General features: G+C 39.4%; 1 protein-coding gene across 1 annotated transcript in view; it reads left to right on the top strand.

Moving 5' to 3' along the window:
• AIG1 (androgen induced 1) overlaps positions 1 to 11,276 on the top strand; it is a 122,571-nt gene extending 111,295 nt beyond the window's left edge. The window contains exons 5-6 of the mRNA XM_056486286.1: positions 7,440 to 7,603; positions 10,637 to 11,276. Of these exons, the coding sequence (XP_056342261.1) occupies positions 7,440 to 7,603; positions 10,637 to 10,674 (202 nt within the window). The 3' untranslated portion in view covers positions 10,675 to 11,276. The remainder of the gene's footprint in view (positions 1 to 7,439; positions 7,604 to 10,636) is intronic.
• Positions 11,277 to 17,113: the final 5,837 nt, after the last annotated feature.

Genomic DNA, 17,113 nt, shown 5'->3' with positions numbered 1-17,113 from the left:
TGTTGTCCTTGTTGGCAGAACCCTCAAGGTTAACACAGTGTATTAAAATGAGACTATACCTGCAAATGACCTAGTTCCATACAGCCTGCTGGAACTTCCTTCCTTTATACTTTTGGGTCCTGGTCTGGGTTTAGTTTGTGGTTTGTGTATTTTTAAGTAGAATTTAGGGATCTGCCACTTGAGAATTTGTCCTTCTGCCTATTCTGTTTTTCCCTCAGTTGCAGTTGTTTTCACTGCAGCTCTCAGAATAAAGTGAAGAGAGTTGCTAATCAGACGTTCTTTATGTCTTGTTCCCGAATTTTGAATTTTCTTCCCATCTCAGCTGAAACTTTCTTATCATCGTACATGTTTTATGTATTGTGTTGCACTTTTTTACGAAAGGACCATACAGGAGGATGTTGTTTAGGTTTGATTCTCTGAATGCTTTTTTCAAGTCCAAGTAGAGTGAAGCTTGTTTTATTTCATGTGTGACTGAATCTGTCATGTATGAAGTAGATGGTAGAATAGCAAGTGCTTTTTTATGTATAATTGGTAAATAAGAAAACTGGCAAACTGTTCTGAATAACATCACTGAAATTGGAAGAGCATAGCTAAATAACTTGTTATCTCCTGAGCGTGATTCAGAGACTTGTTTTCTGAGAAACATCCTTTCTTGAAGAGTAAAAGTCTTTTCTGGTTTTCGTCCTTTTTTTTTTTTTTTTTTTTTTTCGCATTTTCTCCCTTCAGTCAAAGAATTTTTGAGTAGGCACACTTAGTTCATGCACACTCTGTAAGAGGGAGCTCACAAGGAGCTGTGCCCAGGCAGAGCATTCACAGACTTGCATTGCTTGTTGCAGACCATACATGGGCTTTCAGGATCAATGCCATGGGATAAGATGGGAGAAGCCTATTGGCTTTATTTAGCATGGCTTGAAAAGGTCACAGTTTGTATTGAATTTTTAAATCTAGAGAGTGCTAAGAAAACCAGAGTGCTTACCAGTACTACCAGAAAATTCTGCCAATGAGTGTATGGAGTTGGTTGTCAAGGAACAGGAAAGAGCCAGAAATGTGTTGCTCCTTGTAACAAGAATGACCTCATGGTAACTAATATCAGAGCCTAATATGTCCCTAAAATAAACTGAGACAAATGCGTTTATTTTAAATAGTTTTCTTTTTCCCTCTACTTTTGAGCACTTCATGATGCCAAAAAAACAGACCCTAAGAATCAGACTCCACTGCTGTAGTCGTGCTGGGTTGCATGTTTGGGAGCAAACTTGATCTGCTCTCTTATTGCTATCTCAAATCCACTAGGAGCTGCCTCTACGTGTGCCAAGCTTGGACTTGATTCATTCTTTCATTCTTTTATAAATATATTTAAAGAGCTTTTAAACTTTCATTTGAAAATAAAGTTTCTCTTGAAGTGACTTTAGGAGAGTTCTGTACATTCTGAGGGAGAGCAGTTAGATGGGGTAATTTGCTGAATTCTTCTTGAACAAATTTAAGAAAGGAATGTACACGGAGGATTTGGAATGAATTTGAGATTGATTCTATCAGGCTTGCTGCAGGATTTCCACTAGTGATTCTCCATAGAAGGAAAGGAAGATCAGAAAGAGCAGATGTTGGCACAGACTGCTAGGACAAACCTTGACATTCAGAAGAGAGGAGTGGTGGGTTAGAGTGTGAAGCTTGGTGAGAATTGACATATTGATAAAGAGGGGCAGGATTGAGAAACCAGAAGGATTTTTGAGGTTGGTGGTGCCAGTGGATCCAGGAGAGGCATAACATGCTTTGCTAGGCTGTGCTGAGGGTTTGAATGTAGGAAGGGTGTAATGCATGCTTTTGGAAGTGAGCACTGGGGATAAAAGTTCAATAAAGATCAGAGGAGTCAATGGTTAGGGAAAAAAAGCCAAAAATAATAAAAATATAAAATGTCCTGGGGGCAAGTAAAAGAAATGAACAAAAATCATAGGTTAAAAGAGAAGTGGATGAGGAAACATGTAGCTCCTCAGCAACTTCAAAGCTGAAATCATGCAAGTAAATGGGGAATGCTGGGAGAGGGAGAGAGAAACAGACTTTGAAATCAGAGTGGAAGGCTGATGTAGAAGTGGATGATAGATGAGACAATGCAGAGAAGGAGAAAAGAGTTGGAGCTGGAGCTGCCCAGAACAGGAAAGAGTAGGAAGAAACAGAAGCAGCAGAAATAGGCCAGGGTTAGCATCCCCTATGCCTGACCCAGAAGGAGGGTGGGAGGGCAGAAGTGCTTTCAGCAAGAGAAGGCTGTATGGCTTCCCAGCCTGTTAGGTCTGACATAGCCATGATGGACTGTTACTTTCTGGCTTGTCTCCACCTCCACATCCTCAAATGTTTCAGTCAAAGCAACAGCACAATCACAGATGACATGCATGGGTAATATGTTCTCACTTCCTTGAGCAGCTCCTTAAAATATAGCTCAAGAAGGCATAGCAACCATTACTATATTTAAAATGAAAAATTATTTATCAAAATAGATGACTGCCAGAGATGACAGTGCTTTGCAGTGAATTTGCTAAGTTTCTGTCATTGTAGCTACCTGTACATAAACACAAATTTCTGCTAAGCTTTGTTCATCACAGAGGATGCTGGCACCATGTCATGCTGAGCATGTTTTGAATGTGACATTATTTGCAGCTGCAGTTTCTCAGGATTTGCCTGACTGCATAAGCCACTCCACTCCAGTAGCACAGTCCTGTGGCCCACGTATTGTTCTCTAATTGGATGAATGGGGAAGAATCCTGCATTAAGAAAATGGAACAAGACGGATGATCATTGCTATTTCCTAAATGATGACTGTTTATTGAACTTACTTTTTAGTCTTTTAAATTTTTAAACTATGTACATTCCTGATGTAGGTGTATTAGGTCTGGCTGGCTGTTAATATAAGAAGCCCAGCATCTTAAGAATTCTGATTAGATGCAGAACAAACTCTCCTGTGTTTTGTGGGGGGAGTTATGAAGATGTGCCTCACGTCAATCAGTTATTAAAAACCAAAGTAGAATAAATTTAGTGTGGGTCATTGTGCTCCTGTCCCTGAAAGCACAAGATTGATCCTACACTACAACCACAAATTGTTTTTTTGTTTACTTTGAATGTCTCAGCTGCTGTAAGCCCATCACCTTGTTTGGGAGACATTCCACATTTCAATAGCTCTGGGTGTTGTCACTTTTTCTGGAAAAGTAAGAGAGTGGTGCTGGAAAAGATCATGAAATGAAGGTGTAGAAAATGCCCATGTTCTGTTGTTTGAGTAGCCACTTTTCTGGAACCAAGGATTCAGCTTTCCTTTGTTCCAGTCACTGGAAGTATAAAGAGCACTGAAGGTCTGGGAGAGGATTTGCTGCTGCAAGAAGTAACCAGAAAGGAACTGCCATTTGTAGATGAGAGTTGTCATATATACCCAGGCTCCAGGTATAGCTAATGTCAGATGTTTCAGGAGAGCTTAGCAGACCATTATGAAACAACCAGCCTTCAAGGGGAGTTTTCTTCCAAAACTTATGTCAAATGTAGGTGCTTAGATCCTTTTATCTTGATGGCTTATATACCTTGTACTCTTTAAACTTAGGCATAATTGTGTGCATTCTTATTGCTTGTACAATCTCTTGGTTTCAGAAACTTGCTAGAGTTGCGTGATAAGGCCTAGAGGAGAGGAGTGGACTAAGTAGGCTTCCAGACTTTCATACTTCAAAGTTTTTTTGTATATCTCTATTTCAGTTATGTATCACTGAAAGGTAGGGTAGAGCATTCCAGAGATTTATTAGGTATCATTCAGAAAGATATTTCCATTATTAGATTTGAATTTCTTGTCTCTGAGTTGCATTGAGGTGATTCTTCTGTCATAAGGAAGAGAACTGGGAGCTCTTCACCCATTTTGTGTCATGCATTATTATTCTTTGTCCTTTCATTTTTTTGCTCTTGAGAGGTTACATAGCCCCTCATCTGACAGCTCCTTTTTCCAGAACTGATAATACTGGTTGTTGATGACTACAGATTATGATGAAGGACTCAGGCTGGGCAGGAAATGGGTGGAGGCTCTCTCTGAGAGTTCAGACCACAAAGTGCTGCTGAGCTGTGACAGCTGAGAGCAGCCACCATGAAGGAGCAACCACCTTCTGCAACATCTCCCATTAAAAAATTCATGAGGTGCCACGGTTATTATCTGCTTTTATACTCACTTGCTGAGCTTGATTCTACCAGGACTAAGGTCTTACATGTGCTGTTGGAGCTGGATCATTTAAATTGACAGAGTACACACGAACCACAAGGTTCCAACCAATTTTTGTGCTTAATTTTCCTTATTAACAAAAGATCTATATCCAAAGAATAAATGTATGTTCCCTGCATAGTTTTCATTTTCTCCTGATTACTTTGATAGGAGAAATATACAACATCCACTGTATAGTAGAAGTGAAAACCAGCTAAAAAGTCACATTTTTTTGACAGATTCCTTAAAAACAAGCAATACTGTGCATTTTTAAATAGCTTTTTCTGATTTCTACACCAACTGGTTGAAAATTTCTAAAAACAACACTTTTTTTTAACAGACATTTTAATTTGAATACAATGTGTGAATATTTCCATTCCTTCTCTTCTTACTGTTTCTGACAAATGGCTAGATGAACTCCATGACCTGTAACACATTCACCTTTGAAAATAGACAGTTATGCCTACATACCTGTTCCAAATCACTGGGAGGTTCAGGTTAATTTTATCTTCTCAGAAGTAGTCAGTCCAGTTTTAGTTTAAACTTTTTCTCCTCAGTTTATTTCAATTTAAATGACACATTTTTTACACCTGTTCAATAACAAAGTCTTCAATTTGATCTAGATTTGCACTCCTGAGTAAATCTTAATGCATGCTTCTCTGTGCTTAGCTAATAATGAGGTTAGATAGGAGTAATGGCTACTGGAGTTGCAACACTGAAGGCATTCATTAACACTGGCAATCAGCACTCTTGTGTGGAAGCTTTATGTGAGTGGTGATGAGCCCTTTCGCCTGTGTTCCAGCAGGAGAGAACCCACTGAGAAAGGCCACCAGGTGAGGTTTCCATGGCAGCATGCTGCTCCTGCTTGTAGTTCAGACAATGCTGGAGCTGTCAGTGTGTCACTGCTCAGTGGAGGGAAGGCTAATACTACTCCACCCCAGCATAGCCAGCAGTGTGGTGCAGCTCATTTTCAGAAGGATCAGGTGGGTTTGTGACTGTTGTCTCCAGAGTGGTGCTCAGTCCCTCTTGTGCTCAGAGCAGTTCTGACAGTGTGGCCCTCCTGGGGCCAGGCAAACACAGCTACACTGAAGGCAGGAGCAGCATCAGCACTCAGGGAGTGAGCTCCTGTGCTGGGCAGCGGGGAGCAGAGCGTGTGAGCTGTCCACAAAGCCTGAACTAACCAGGGATTGCTGACGTGCAGGAGCTCATCAGTGACTCATTGGCTGGATTCAGAAAATGCTTCCTCTCTCTAGCATAAATGTGTTCTAGTAAAAGCCACTTTTACTTGGTTCATGAAGTTGGTTACTTAGATTGCATTTAGAAGGTCCCTTAAAAAGTCCCTCTGTAAAGGTACTTTATCATCCTGGGAAGTTTCATCACATCAGAGAAAATAAGTGAAAAAGAGATTGGCTCTTTTTCAGTAGTTTTCCTTGGAGCTTGTTATTCACAGAATGATTATTAGAAAAAAAAAAGCAAATGAAAACCAAAAAAAAGCAAATGAAACTGCAAATTTTTAGGCAATAAGTAAGTCAGCCTGGTAGCAAGAGACATCCCACTACCTTCTACCCAACTGTCTCATCTTCTTTCATCAAAAGGACCATGGTGTCCCCTGTTACCATGGGTTACGCAGGAACCCTTCATTTTTTCATAGATAATTTTATCTTGTCAGGTTAATTCTATCACAGAAGAATACTGGGGAAAATAACTGTAAAGTACAAAGATAATTTCCCATATGAGAACTGATTTGGAGAAAGGGAGTTTAATTGCATTTAGATCATGCAGATTAATTTACTGACACATGTAGTTTCCCAAGTGAAGTGTCCAACTGTGAAGGGTTTGGCTGTAATAAAAGCTTTTCCAAGGAGGAGGGAAGCTATGACAACTGTGTACATTTCCTGGGTGAGATTGTTAAACAGGGATTCTGTACTCCCTGTGTGACAGAATTTTATGGTAACAGTTTTGTGTAGACTTCTCTGTCTCTGCCCTTTAGGAGCCTTTGACTGTTGATCTAGTAATAAAAAATCTTCCTTAAACAAGTAGAAACACCAGCAAGTGAAGCAAATAAAGTGGACATGGAAATCCCCATCTGTAACAGTCTGTGTAGCTGCTCTAGCTGTGCTTTACTGTGAGCTTTTCTCTCAGATTTCCAGGTCAGAAAGGAAAAGATTCTTGAAAAAAAAACAGCAAAACCCCAGCTTGCCTTCACTGAGCACTTTACCCAGTTAGCCTCTGAGATGTTTGCTCAGTTGTTTGCCAGTATTTGCTTAACTTCCACCTACTGGAATGTATGGACTCTCTCTGCTCCCTCTGACTTCACCGCTCACTGCATCAGATCTCAACACAAAAGTGGTCCCATCAGAGGATACAGATGTCCACTGCAGCCATACACAGCAAAACACCTGGAGTGCTTCTTCAGCCTGCACTGCAGTAAAGCTGATAGTCTATCTCTTGAATTAGTGTAGCAACAATGTCTACTGTATCTGAATGTTAAAAATCTGTCAACAGAAAACTATCATCAGTCCTTTCCCTTTACTATATGTTGGCTGTGGGGCTGAGCACTAGTTTTGAGGTGTGATTTTGTTTGGTCTTTTTAAAAAAGTATTTATCTTACCTAGAGAAAAATTGCTAGATTCCAAATTATAGCAGGTAACTAAAAGAAAAGGAAGACCAATCTAAAACACAGTTGCTGGAGAAACTATTCTCTAAAAGAGAATCTAAACCCTATGCTTCTGGCAAACCCAAAGACTGATTACCATGTGTAGCAAGGAAAAGCGAAAGAAAAATGCAAATGTGTTTGAAGTGAATGTTGGATACTGCAGAAAGCAGAGAGAGATGGTAGGAGAGCTTGTAGAACCCTGAATGCTTTTAGGATAAAGAACCTGCTTGGAACAGAGGCTGCTGCAGTTTCCAGCTTTGGCATGAAATAGGGGTTTCCTCGGAAATATAAGTGAGTGAGGAAATACCTGCCTACATCAGAAATGAAAACTGGCCAACTGCTCATAATAAATTGAAAGGAAAACAGTAAGAAGGTGGGAAATCAGTCATAGTTTCATCATTTGTGATGTCTGTTCGGGATGGATGTTATCCAGATGCTGCAGTTCAGCTGCAACTTGCAGACCTTTCAAGTGGTTGCTTTTTGGGTTACAGCAGCTAAGCCTACAGGCCAAACTACTTTTGTAAAACAGGGCTGTAAGAATCAGTGCTTGTTATTTTTGTTTTGTTTCAGGGTGTGCTGGATTCACCACGTTACAGGAGTGTGGGTGTACCCACTTCTTGAGCACCTCAGCCCAGGTGTCAAAATAATCTTTTTTGCAGCTGTTACCGTAGTAATTAATGTATTCTACTTGGTGGGAGAAGTCCTGAACAACTACATCTGGGATACACAAAAATGTGAGTATTGTTTTTGGAATATTATCTTGTGAAATCCACCATCAGGACTTGAGCATGTTTCTCAGAAAGTGTAGAATGTTTTAAGCTAACTAAAACAAAGCAAAATGACAGAAGTTCCACTGAAACATCTTGCTTGCCTGCCCTTAAAAACAGACGGATGAACAGAATGGCTGCTGGAGAGCCTGATGAGCTATGAATATGTATTCTCTTTTATAACTTACAGTACTAATATAAGAGCTCTTGGCAATTACCTGAGATATTTACAACCCATTTATTAGCTGATGAACCCATTAAATGCATCTAGAATAAAGTGTCATTCTGTGGGAATGCCATTAATGGTAAGCTTAGACTGAGAAATGAAAATATACTCTTCTAGTATTTTCAGGTATAAGGTGTTTTCTCACCGTATAAATTTACTCAGGGAAAATGAACACGTTCTTGTCAGTGAAATAACAGGAATGAAAGATCACTTTGGTGCAGGGCAGACTTAACTGTGCACAGTCTGCACCATCTATCCTGCCTAGGCCACCCATTGCTGAGGAGAGAAAAGGGAAAAGAAGACAAACACAAGATAAAAAGTAGGTTCCTTTTATCTATGAAAGATGTCTTTCATTTATCAAATTGAGTGAAATAAGCAAACAACATTCATAATAGCTGCTGTGGCAAATCACAACTGGAGGGAAATAAATTCACATGGTAGTTAATGGCACACACAACTCTCTTTAACAAGTCCATCTAGACCAGGTAGAATTTAATGCTAGAAGCTCAAAGCAGTTCCACTTTCCATTTGCTCATATTAGCATCCAGGTGTAAAATGCCTTTTTAGTTTTGTTCTAGGACCATCTATCACTGGTCATAGTGTTCCAGACAGGTATTCAGTCCTCAGTTTGATGTCAAATTCACATTTATTTAACTTCTTTAAGTTAATTCAGGAAAGATGTTTCTAAAAAAGGCAGCTGCAAGGAATAATTTCACTTGAACTAAGTCTTGTATGAAGAATAATAGTGTGCTAAAGAATCACATGTACTTAGTAAGTCCATGAATAAGTAGATGGTGGAAAATCTCCTGCACTATTCCAAAGTATGCATAACAAAATCCCTGTTCCTTGCTGCCCTCCACCCTAGAGGAGTTAGGTCATTCTCCCAACATCTTTCAAGGTTTACCATGGCATTATTTTCCTCTCCATCATTTCCTTCATGTAGATAAGGAATATTGATCCCAAGTCCTTTGTGGCTCAAGCACTTGCAAAACAGAAAATGCTATGAGTCACCTGCTGGTTTGCTGAGCTTGAAACACTTTTTACAAACTTAACCCAAAGCATGTGAACACCACAAACAGCAGAGATGTAAAATTATGCCAGTCTGTCACCATGCAAGACCTGGGAAAATATTATTTGAGAACTGTACACTTAAAAGGGGCTTTTGAGCAGTGAGACTGCAAATCAAAACAGTCTGCCATGAGAAGATTTCTGGGGTGAGAAGGGGTTGTTTTGGGCTTGAGATTTTTTATTTGCCTCTGGAGATGCATTAAATAGAACCTCACTACTGACAAAATGATTTGCAGTTAGTTTTTCCAAGTTAAACCACAAACATGGTAGGGAAGGAAAAATTTGCCCTTTGTACAAGCCAGTGTCTGTCCACAATTTTGAGGATATCTGCATTCCTGCCAAACTATTTGATACATCTGCACTAGAGTGCTTCAGAAGAAAGGAAAGAGGTGCTTTCAAAAAGGCAAATAAAACAGCTTTTAAAATTATTGGAGAAGTTCCTTCTAGGAGAAAGCAGAAGATTTAAGATTGGCTCTGGAGCAACATTGTAAACTGTCTGTAATCTTTTGGTCCCGGTCCCTTGTTTTGGTTGTTAAACCTTCAGCTGTGGTTCTCCCATTACACCGGTGCGCCAGCAACACCCAGGGCCTTTGTACTTGGGCTGCTGGCAACATGCAGAGCCATTTGTCTTGGTGTTGTTTCTTTCAACAAGGCAGCTCTGCAGTTGTGCCTTCTAGCTGCAGATGATTCTTACTGTTTCCCATACTGGAATTCATTAACTATGTTTTTGAAGTGATTTACAGTGTACTTACTGCCTATGCATCTATTGCACTAGCAGGTAGGTGATCTTACTTGTGGCTGGATTTTCCTCTCCATTTTCAAGCATTGCTTCTTTTTTGCCTTTGGTTATCATAAGTCTTTCTTTTCCAAAATGCAGCAGGCCTGAAAACCTCCAAAAGAAATATTTGTATTTGAGATGTCTGGCAGAGAGGGCTTAGTCAGAAGAACAATACTTTTGTCAGATACCAGTAGTAATTCATTGTCCAGGAACAGGCATATGAAATGGCTGAATGTTTCCATTGCCAGAAAAAACACAGTCTGCTGCCCAGCCCAGGCTTTGCTCAGCATAGAAAAGAGACAAGTCCTGAGTTAGAATAAATTCTTTAAGGAGCCTACACTCAACTCAGCCCTCCTGATATTGCTGAAAGAAATAGCCATTACAAGAAGACAGATGCACCCTCTCAGCAGTAATAGTTTCTTCATTCTTATACTTTTAAAAGAGGGAAATGTACCTGCAAATACTGAAAAATCCAATGTTGAAATGGAGAGGGGCTACAGGTTATTGAATTCAGAAACAAAATTGTTAAAACTTTTTTTTTCAAATAAAGTTGGTTGCTTAGATTTAGCTGTAGTAACATCTATTTTAGTTTGCTAGTAGGTAAGCAGAGCAGGTGAGGGAACTCAGTGTTCCCAGACCCCTGTAGCTGTCAAAGGCTGGGCATGCAGCAGGGGGTCAGGCTGATCTGAAAATGGGAGGGAGGGAGGGAGGGAGGATTGTGCATTCATTTCTGGACAACCACTGCCATCAGGTGTGCAGATGCTCTTTTCCTTCACAGCAGGTGAGGTAACACATGTGAGCAAGTTCAGGAGAAACAACATCAATAAAGGGAAAAGAAAGATTAATGTGTTAGAGGAATCTCTCTAAGCAAACCCTTCAGTTGTAGTCACTGGGAGATTTTTAAAAGCTGCTCTCCATATGTTTTCAGGTATTGAAGAAGGAAAGGAAAAGCCAAAAGTGGAGTGAACAGTAAAGAGGCAACACAGAGGATTGTTTATGGCTCCATGGAAGATTTCTCATCCCCAAGAGAGCTTGGCCTGGAGAGGAATCTTTTGGAAAGGAGGAAGTTTCATGGGCCCACTTCTCAGTGCAAGGATATTTTTGGATTTTATATGGGGGGAAAATGATTTTAGCTAAGAATAATGTTAATGTTTCAACCTTCAATTTTTCCATGCTTGCATGTGACATACACATATAAGATGTATATCTATTTCCAAGGCATTCTCAACATGCATTTCTTGAATCAAATAAGTCATTAAACCATTAAGTCATTCAATCTTTTTACTTCTGCCAAGAACAATGAGTCCATTCTCTGTATTGTTTGAGAAAAGCTTAACCAGATAGGTTAAATGCAGGGAAACAAAGCAATCCTATATATTTCTAATTACAGCATACAAGTTAATTGCATGAATGTATCTAAAGAAGAGTTCAGTCTGACTGAAATATTAATGTAACACTATGTAACAGTTGCCTTAAATTCGTTATGTTAATAATTTTACCAGTCCAGTGAAATCTTACTTGCAGTGTTAAGGTTTTAAGACCTAAATAAAAATGAAATTATCCTTGCATTTCTGTTTCTTTGTGCTGATTCTTGAGATTTTAGATGGATCAATGGCATTTGAGTTATACATTTTTAGGTTTTCCAGTGTCAACTGTAGATTATATCATTTCTACATAAGGATTTTTCTTATTATTTTCATAGCAAAAAATAACAGATCCTGCATTTTCAAGTTGTAAGTTCTCAGTAGGTGGGCTGAGCTGTTCATGTTGTACAAGAGAGAGCATTTAAGTCTTACTACAGGAAGGCACATAAGCAAATGTTTAAAGGGAAGCGTATGCCTGTTTGTATAAGGAATTCAATTGCAAAATACTAGTGATTGTTTTTGTTTTACATGATTCTGTTTAATTATTAGACAATCAAGAAGTAAACCTAGAAGACAGAAAAAATTGTCAAGAACTAAAATAAAGTTAATAGAATAATATTTTAGCAAGAGAGTACTTATTAAAAAGTAGCTTTAGGATCCAAATATTGGTATTCATATCACATATTTGTTCATTAGTGTATTTAGCCATTTATTTTAACACATGCAGAGCACTTTGAGTATGTATGGTGTTAATGTGTTGTTTGTAGTAACAGGATTTCTGCAGAGTTTTAATACTGTTTAACAGTGTTTCTGCTCTGGAATAACTCTAGGGGAAACTGATCTCCTGCAGCTCATTACGTACGTCCACAGTACTTTTTAAATATGTTTATGTACACACTATCATACGAAACAGCACAAGTTCAACAATGTGCTTTTTTGTTTGTTTCCTTCAGAAATAAGACTGGGTAATGATATTGTCCTTGTCTGTCCATCCACTAGATTATTTTTAACTTGGTGACCAAGAGTTGCAAAGATTTTGAAGCTAAGAAAATTAATAGAAATTTCATGGAAATAAGTGGCCAGATGAAGAAGGAGATCCTCTAATGATCCTACAGGGTCAGAGGACAGGACACATAAAACCAGTAGAATTTGGAAGCAGATGGCCATAGCCATGTGGCTTTGCATTAGAGATAATATGTTCTGTTGTTTGTGAACTCCCCATTACATGTGCATGATGTTATTTGCAGCAGCCTTTTAAAACTCAGGAAGGAAAGAAGGCATGGATTCAGTCATGTTTAGTGAGCTAGGAATTGTTTAAAGTCACTGCTTCTGAAAGGTGTGGTAGCACATGAAAGTAGTGGTGACAGTGAATGTTCTGGGGATCTGGCTGTGCTTTCCAACAGCAGCAGCTGTGGCTTAGGGCAGGAAGCACAAAGCACAAATCCTGTTGACTTCTTGTCATATGAAGAATTTGCATAACCTATGCTTTACTGTTCAGTCTAGGACATTTTTAAATTTTTTTAAAACTTTATTTCACAAGTATTGTTTCCTTCACAGAATACAAGAATTCATTTTGGTGGGAAGAATGTTTTAAATAAAAGTAAGAAGTGCCAAAATGCCACACAGCTGTGCCCATTCTGCTAGAGCACACTGATCGTGTCTGCCCTGTATATGGCACCACCAAGTTCTGAATGTCTGAGATTCAAAAACTGACATCCATTGAAAGATTCCTGCTTCTCAGCAAGTTTTTCAGCTGCTCAAGATAGGTTTTTCTTCTAATGCCATGTCATTATATGCAATATAGGAAATGTAGTAAGAATATAAAGAGAACAGAAATGTCAGAGATCAAATTTGCTTAGGTGAATGCACGGGTAGGTGTCCAAGTGAAAAAAGGCTCCCTTTCAGAGGTATAGCAATGGCATGCTTAAAGTTGTCATCCCTCATATCTGTGAATTTCCAAATACTCAGCACCTCAAAAAAATAGACACCAAGCTTAGATCTCAGTTAAGCCCCTGAGGTTGGCAATGTTAGCCAAAGGCAATGTATGTGACACAAAATGTGGTGGGTTCCATTTGGTGTAAGAAAATTTATAGTATTCCAAGAAGATTTGAACTCAGTTTGTCTTCTCACATCTCAAAAAGTTCTCCACCTCCTGTGAGCTTTGAATCATCGTACTTAAAGTCAAAAACATTTTAGAGCATTAAATCCAGCCTCTGATGTATGAACCATGATATAAATAACTTGGGGGCCTGTGTACCCAGAGAGCACTCTTCTAGACTGTGTTCATTCCCTTTAGGATTACACAATCCATCATTCTTAAGAAAGATGATGGATGAATGATGACTAAAATAAAAAGTCACTTGTAAACTTGCCAAATTTCAACCATCTTGGCTGAAATTGCCCCTGGAAGGTATTTCTCTTGGGGGAACTATTTTTTTGGTGGAAACCTTTTTGTCAGAACAAGTCATTTATTTCCCAGTGCAAGTCTATGAAAAAAAAAGTCTGGAAAACTTTTCTCTACTTTTGCTGTGGAGCTCAGTCTGAGGACAATATTTATGTTTGTAGCATTTCTGAATTTTTGGGGAATATCTATTTGTCTTTGTCCAGATCTTAGGGAAAAAAAATAAGCCTGCATTTGTCTATGCATGTAGTGCACAGATAATTCTCCAGAGTGTTTATCAGCTTTGGGAATAATCCATATTGTGGCTGAATAGGATTCTCCCTGCCATCCCTGGTCTTGATCCTTTCCATGCCTTTACTACCCAAGACACAGATCAGAATGGGGAAGCCACTTTGCTTCCCATGTATTGTCAATACCTCCCCAGAGCTGCTGCAAATAAAGCTGCATGGAAGTGTGAGGGAAACAAAGCTTTGATGACAACCTGAGCAATGAGAATAGGTTCATCTAGAAGGATGAACTAAGTAAAAAAAACTAGCTTTTCCCTCGAGGACTGCAATTAAATGAAATTAGTAGTATTTGTATGTCACAGCTGTAATGATAAACCACATAGAGAACTCTGCAAAGGAATCATTAGTTTTGTTGTCAGAGAAGAGCACAGTGTGCAGTAAATAAGGCTACCACACCTTGAACCATGAGAAAAAAACAAAATACAGTTTCATCATTCAGTGAGCACCATCCATCAAGTGTTACAAATGAGACACAGGAAAAAATACTGTGTGATCATCTAATTAAAGGCAATATCATAATTCATGCTCACAAGGGGCCAAATTAAGGTTGAACAGACAGCCTAAATGCTGACATTACCTCACTCTTCAATACTCAACTTTTCAAACTTAGTAATCTCTTTTTTTAGTAATAGAACACAAAATAATGGCTTTGAAAAAAAGGCTGGTTAGAAAGCCTAGCCACCATGTTGTCATGAATTTCATTGTAACTGTGTCCCTAATTTGTCTTTAGAAAGCTCACTCTTACTTTCTGCCTGCATGTAGCTGCCCCATAGTTCCCACACCACTGTGTTTACAAAGGTTTTTTGCCATATTTTGCAAACTTGTGCCACAATTTAAACATTAAATTATTTCAGTCTGTGATTTGGCTTGTGTGGGATAAAACTGTAATTTGCTGTCTTTGTATAGCAACCATTGCCTTATTTTAAAGGAAAATGACAAATATTTTCCCTAATTTTTCCTAGTGTTTGCTTCTCTGCCCATGGGAGTAATATGAGCAAAATCACCACCAGTGCACGTCAAAGCCACTTGGACACTGAGCAGACTGACAAATGGCTCACCATTCTGCAAGCTCCAGGGGGCAGTTTGTGGTGCCAGTGTATAAGGCAGGCACTTCTTTCATTTTTCCTGTTGAATTTGCTTTTCAAAGACTGCTTCAAATCCTAACAATTTATTCTTTGCCTTTTATTTTCCATAAGGATCTGCATAAGGTCAGTCTGCTGTGATTCACACTTCAGTAGCCCTTGAAGACTTAGATACCATTAGACTGAACACTAAAAAGATTCATCATTTACAACATGAGCTGATGTGTTTTCCCAAAGAGACCCTCAAGCTGAGGCTAGCATCACCAAGGCAGGTTTGGTGTTTCTGCCCAGGGAGTAAATGAGTGAGCAATAGGAGAGGTGTAGGTGGGGTCACCTCTGAATGCAGACTTGGAGAAGTGCTACTAATCCTATCTTTTAATGCTCTCTGTTGTCATGTGAGTAGGGCCAAACGTTGGTGACAGGTGTCTTCTGTCTGCAGCAGCATGAGATTGCTCCTGATCAAAGCCTGGTGCATCCTAGTAGAGGAAGTCATCTCCACTAGGGTACCAAGGCTGCTCTGCTCCTGTGGTTCAGAGCTTCACCTGCTGCTGTGGCCAGGTGGTTAAACTGGGGTCACAGGTGTTGCTGGGAAGGACAGAAACCTGGCAGTTTTATTACTGCCAAAGTCACAGGGAAGAAAAGAACAGCTGGAGGCTTGGCTGGTCAGCTCTCTACAGTGGCAGTGATATCTCCCTTCTCTTTTAAAGCAAGAACAAAGGGAGAATGAAACTAAACTGGAGAGTAAAAGGATGTAGCTATTGAGATCTGTTTAGAAAAGTTCTTGGGCACATCCTGAGCTCACAGCACACACACAGGTGCTTTTGATTGCAGGGGCTTTGCTGAATGAGGGGACAAGTGGACTGGCATTTTGTGTAGTGCTTCTAATGATGTAATGACAGGGGTTTGGGCTTAGAGTGAAAATGTGCATTTTGAGCATAGCTACTTCCTCTTGCTTGTATTATTTAAGTAACCAGGAAGAACAGAACTGCCCAATTTGCAGACCGCAAACATGAAATATATTTAGTGTATTCTCCAAAATGAGCAATTCTATTTTTATCAAAAATGCATTCTGTTTTGTTCAAGTAACAGATGGAAATCAATGGGTTTTAATGTAACCCAGAAGAGCAAGTTGTAGTCTTATTCTCTTAAGTGCCCTTTTGTTGTTCAGACCACAGCTGTAAAGGGATTTGAGCCTCATCACAATAAATGCCAGTACAGAAGTTTGAAAGGTAGGCCACAGACTTTGTGGCCCACTGGAGAAGGTATCTGCTGTTCCTTAGAGCTTTGTAAAATGAGACAGAAATGAAATAACATCTTTTTCGTGTTATTAATGTCGTAACTGGCCATGGTGTTCAAGTTCAGCATTTTATATATAGCTTGTATATTAAAAAATAAACATCTCCCATTAGGCTGGAGAAGTATCTCCACAGTGTGCATTCTAAATGTAGAGATTGCTATAGTGCAGTCAGTTCTAGGACAGAATATCTCTTTTCTTTCTATTATGGAGACTTCTGTATGTGTATTGTGTAGTTAGAAGTTAAACACACACATGGACACATATACATATACATATGTACATACACAGGATCTTCTGCAGAAATAGATGATGACAGTTGGATGTTAAATGGCAGTTACTTAGCATGGAAAGAAATCAGGCACTGTGGAAGGCATCATTCTTGACAGGGCAGTAATGTCACCATAACTCCAAACTGAAAGCCTACATTTCTCCTGGGAATAAGCTGCTGGCCATCCTGCCCATAGCAACAGGGACAGTCTGTGGCTGCAGGACGCTGCAGTTCCTGCATTTCTGCAGGGAGAACAGTGCCTGGCTAGCTGTCTACTTATAATTGCCTTAGCTTATTAACTATGTAAAATAAAATAAGTTGTTCTTATATAATACTGGTTCTCAGTTTGGCTCTGAAGTTTACACCTAGCAGATGTAATGGGATAAAAGAGGGGAGGTGACCCCTCTTCTGTGACTGGTATTAAGCTGCAAAACCATTCACTCTAGAGGTGGCTTAACAGGAGTGCTATTAGTCATAGAGTAGGAAGAGGCTGTTAGTCACACAATACTTAGTGAGGCAGCAAAAATTGCAATAATGGAGGACTTCAACTACCTGTGTGTATTCTGGCCAAGAGTTACCATGGAACAAGTCATGAAGAGAAAATTTATTGAATCTTTTATTTCTTGGAATGGGCAGGTGTGGAGTACACTAAGGCAGGGAGGGCTTTCACACACAGGTGAAGCTCAGGAGATGGCTCATTGGAGAT

The sequence above is a fragment of the Oenanthe melanoleuca genome, chromosome 3, assembly GCF_029582105.1.
Source record: "Oenanthe melanoleuca isolate GR-GAL-2019-014 chromosome 3, OMel1.0, whole genome shotgun sequence".
NCBI lineage: Eukaryota > Metazoa > Chordata > Aves > Passeriformes > Muscicapidae > Oenanthe > Oenanthe melanoleuca.
Note: the sequence above shows the minus strand (reverse complement) of the source record. Positions and strands in the feature narration are given on the sequence as shown.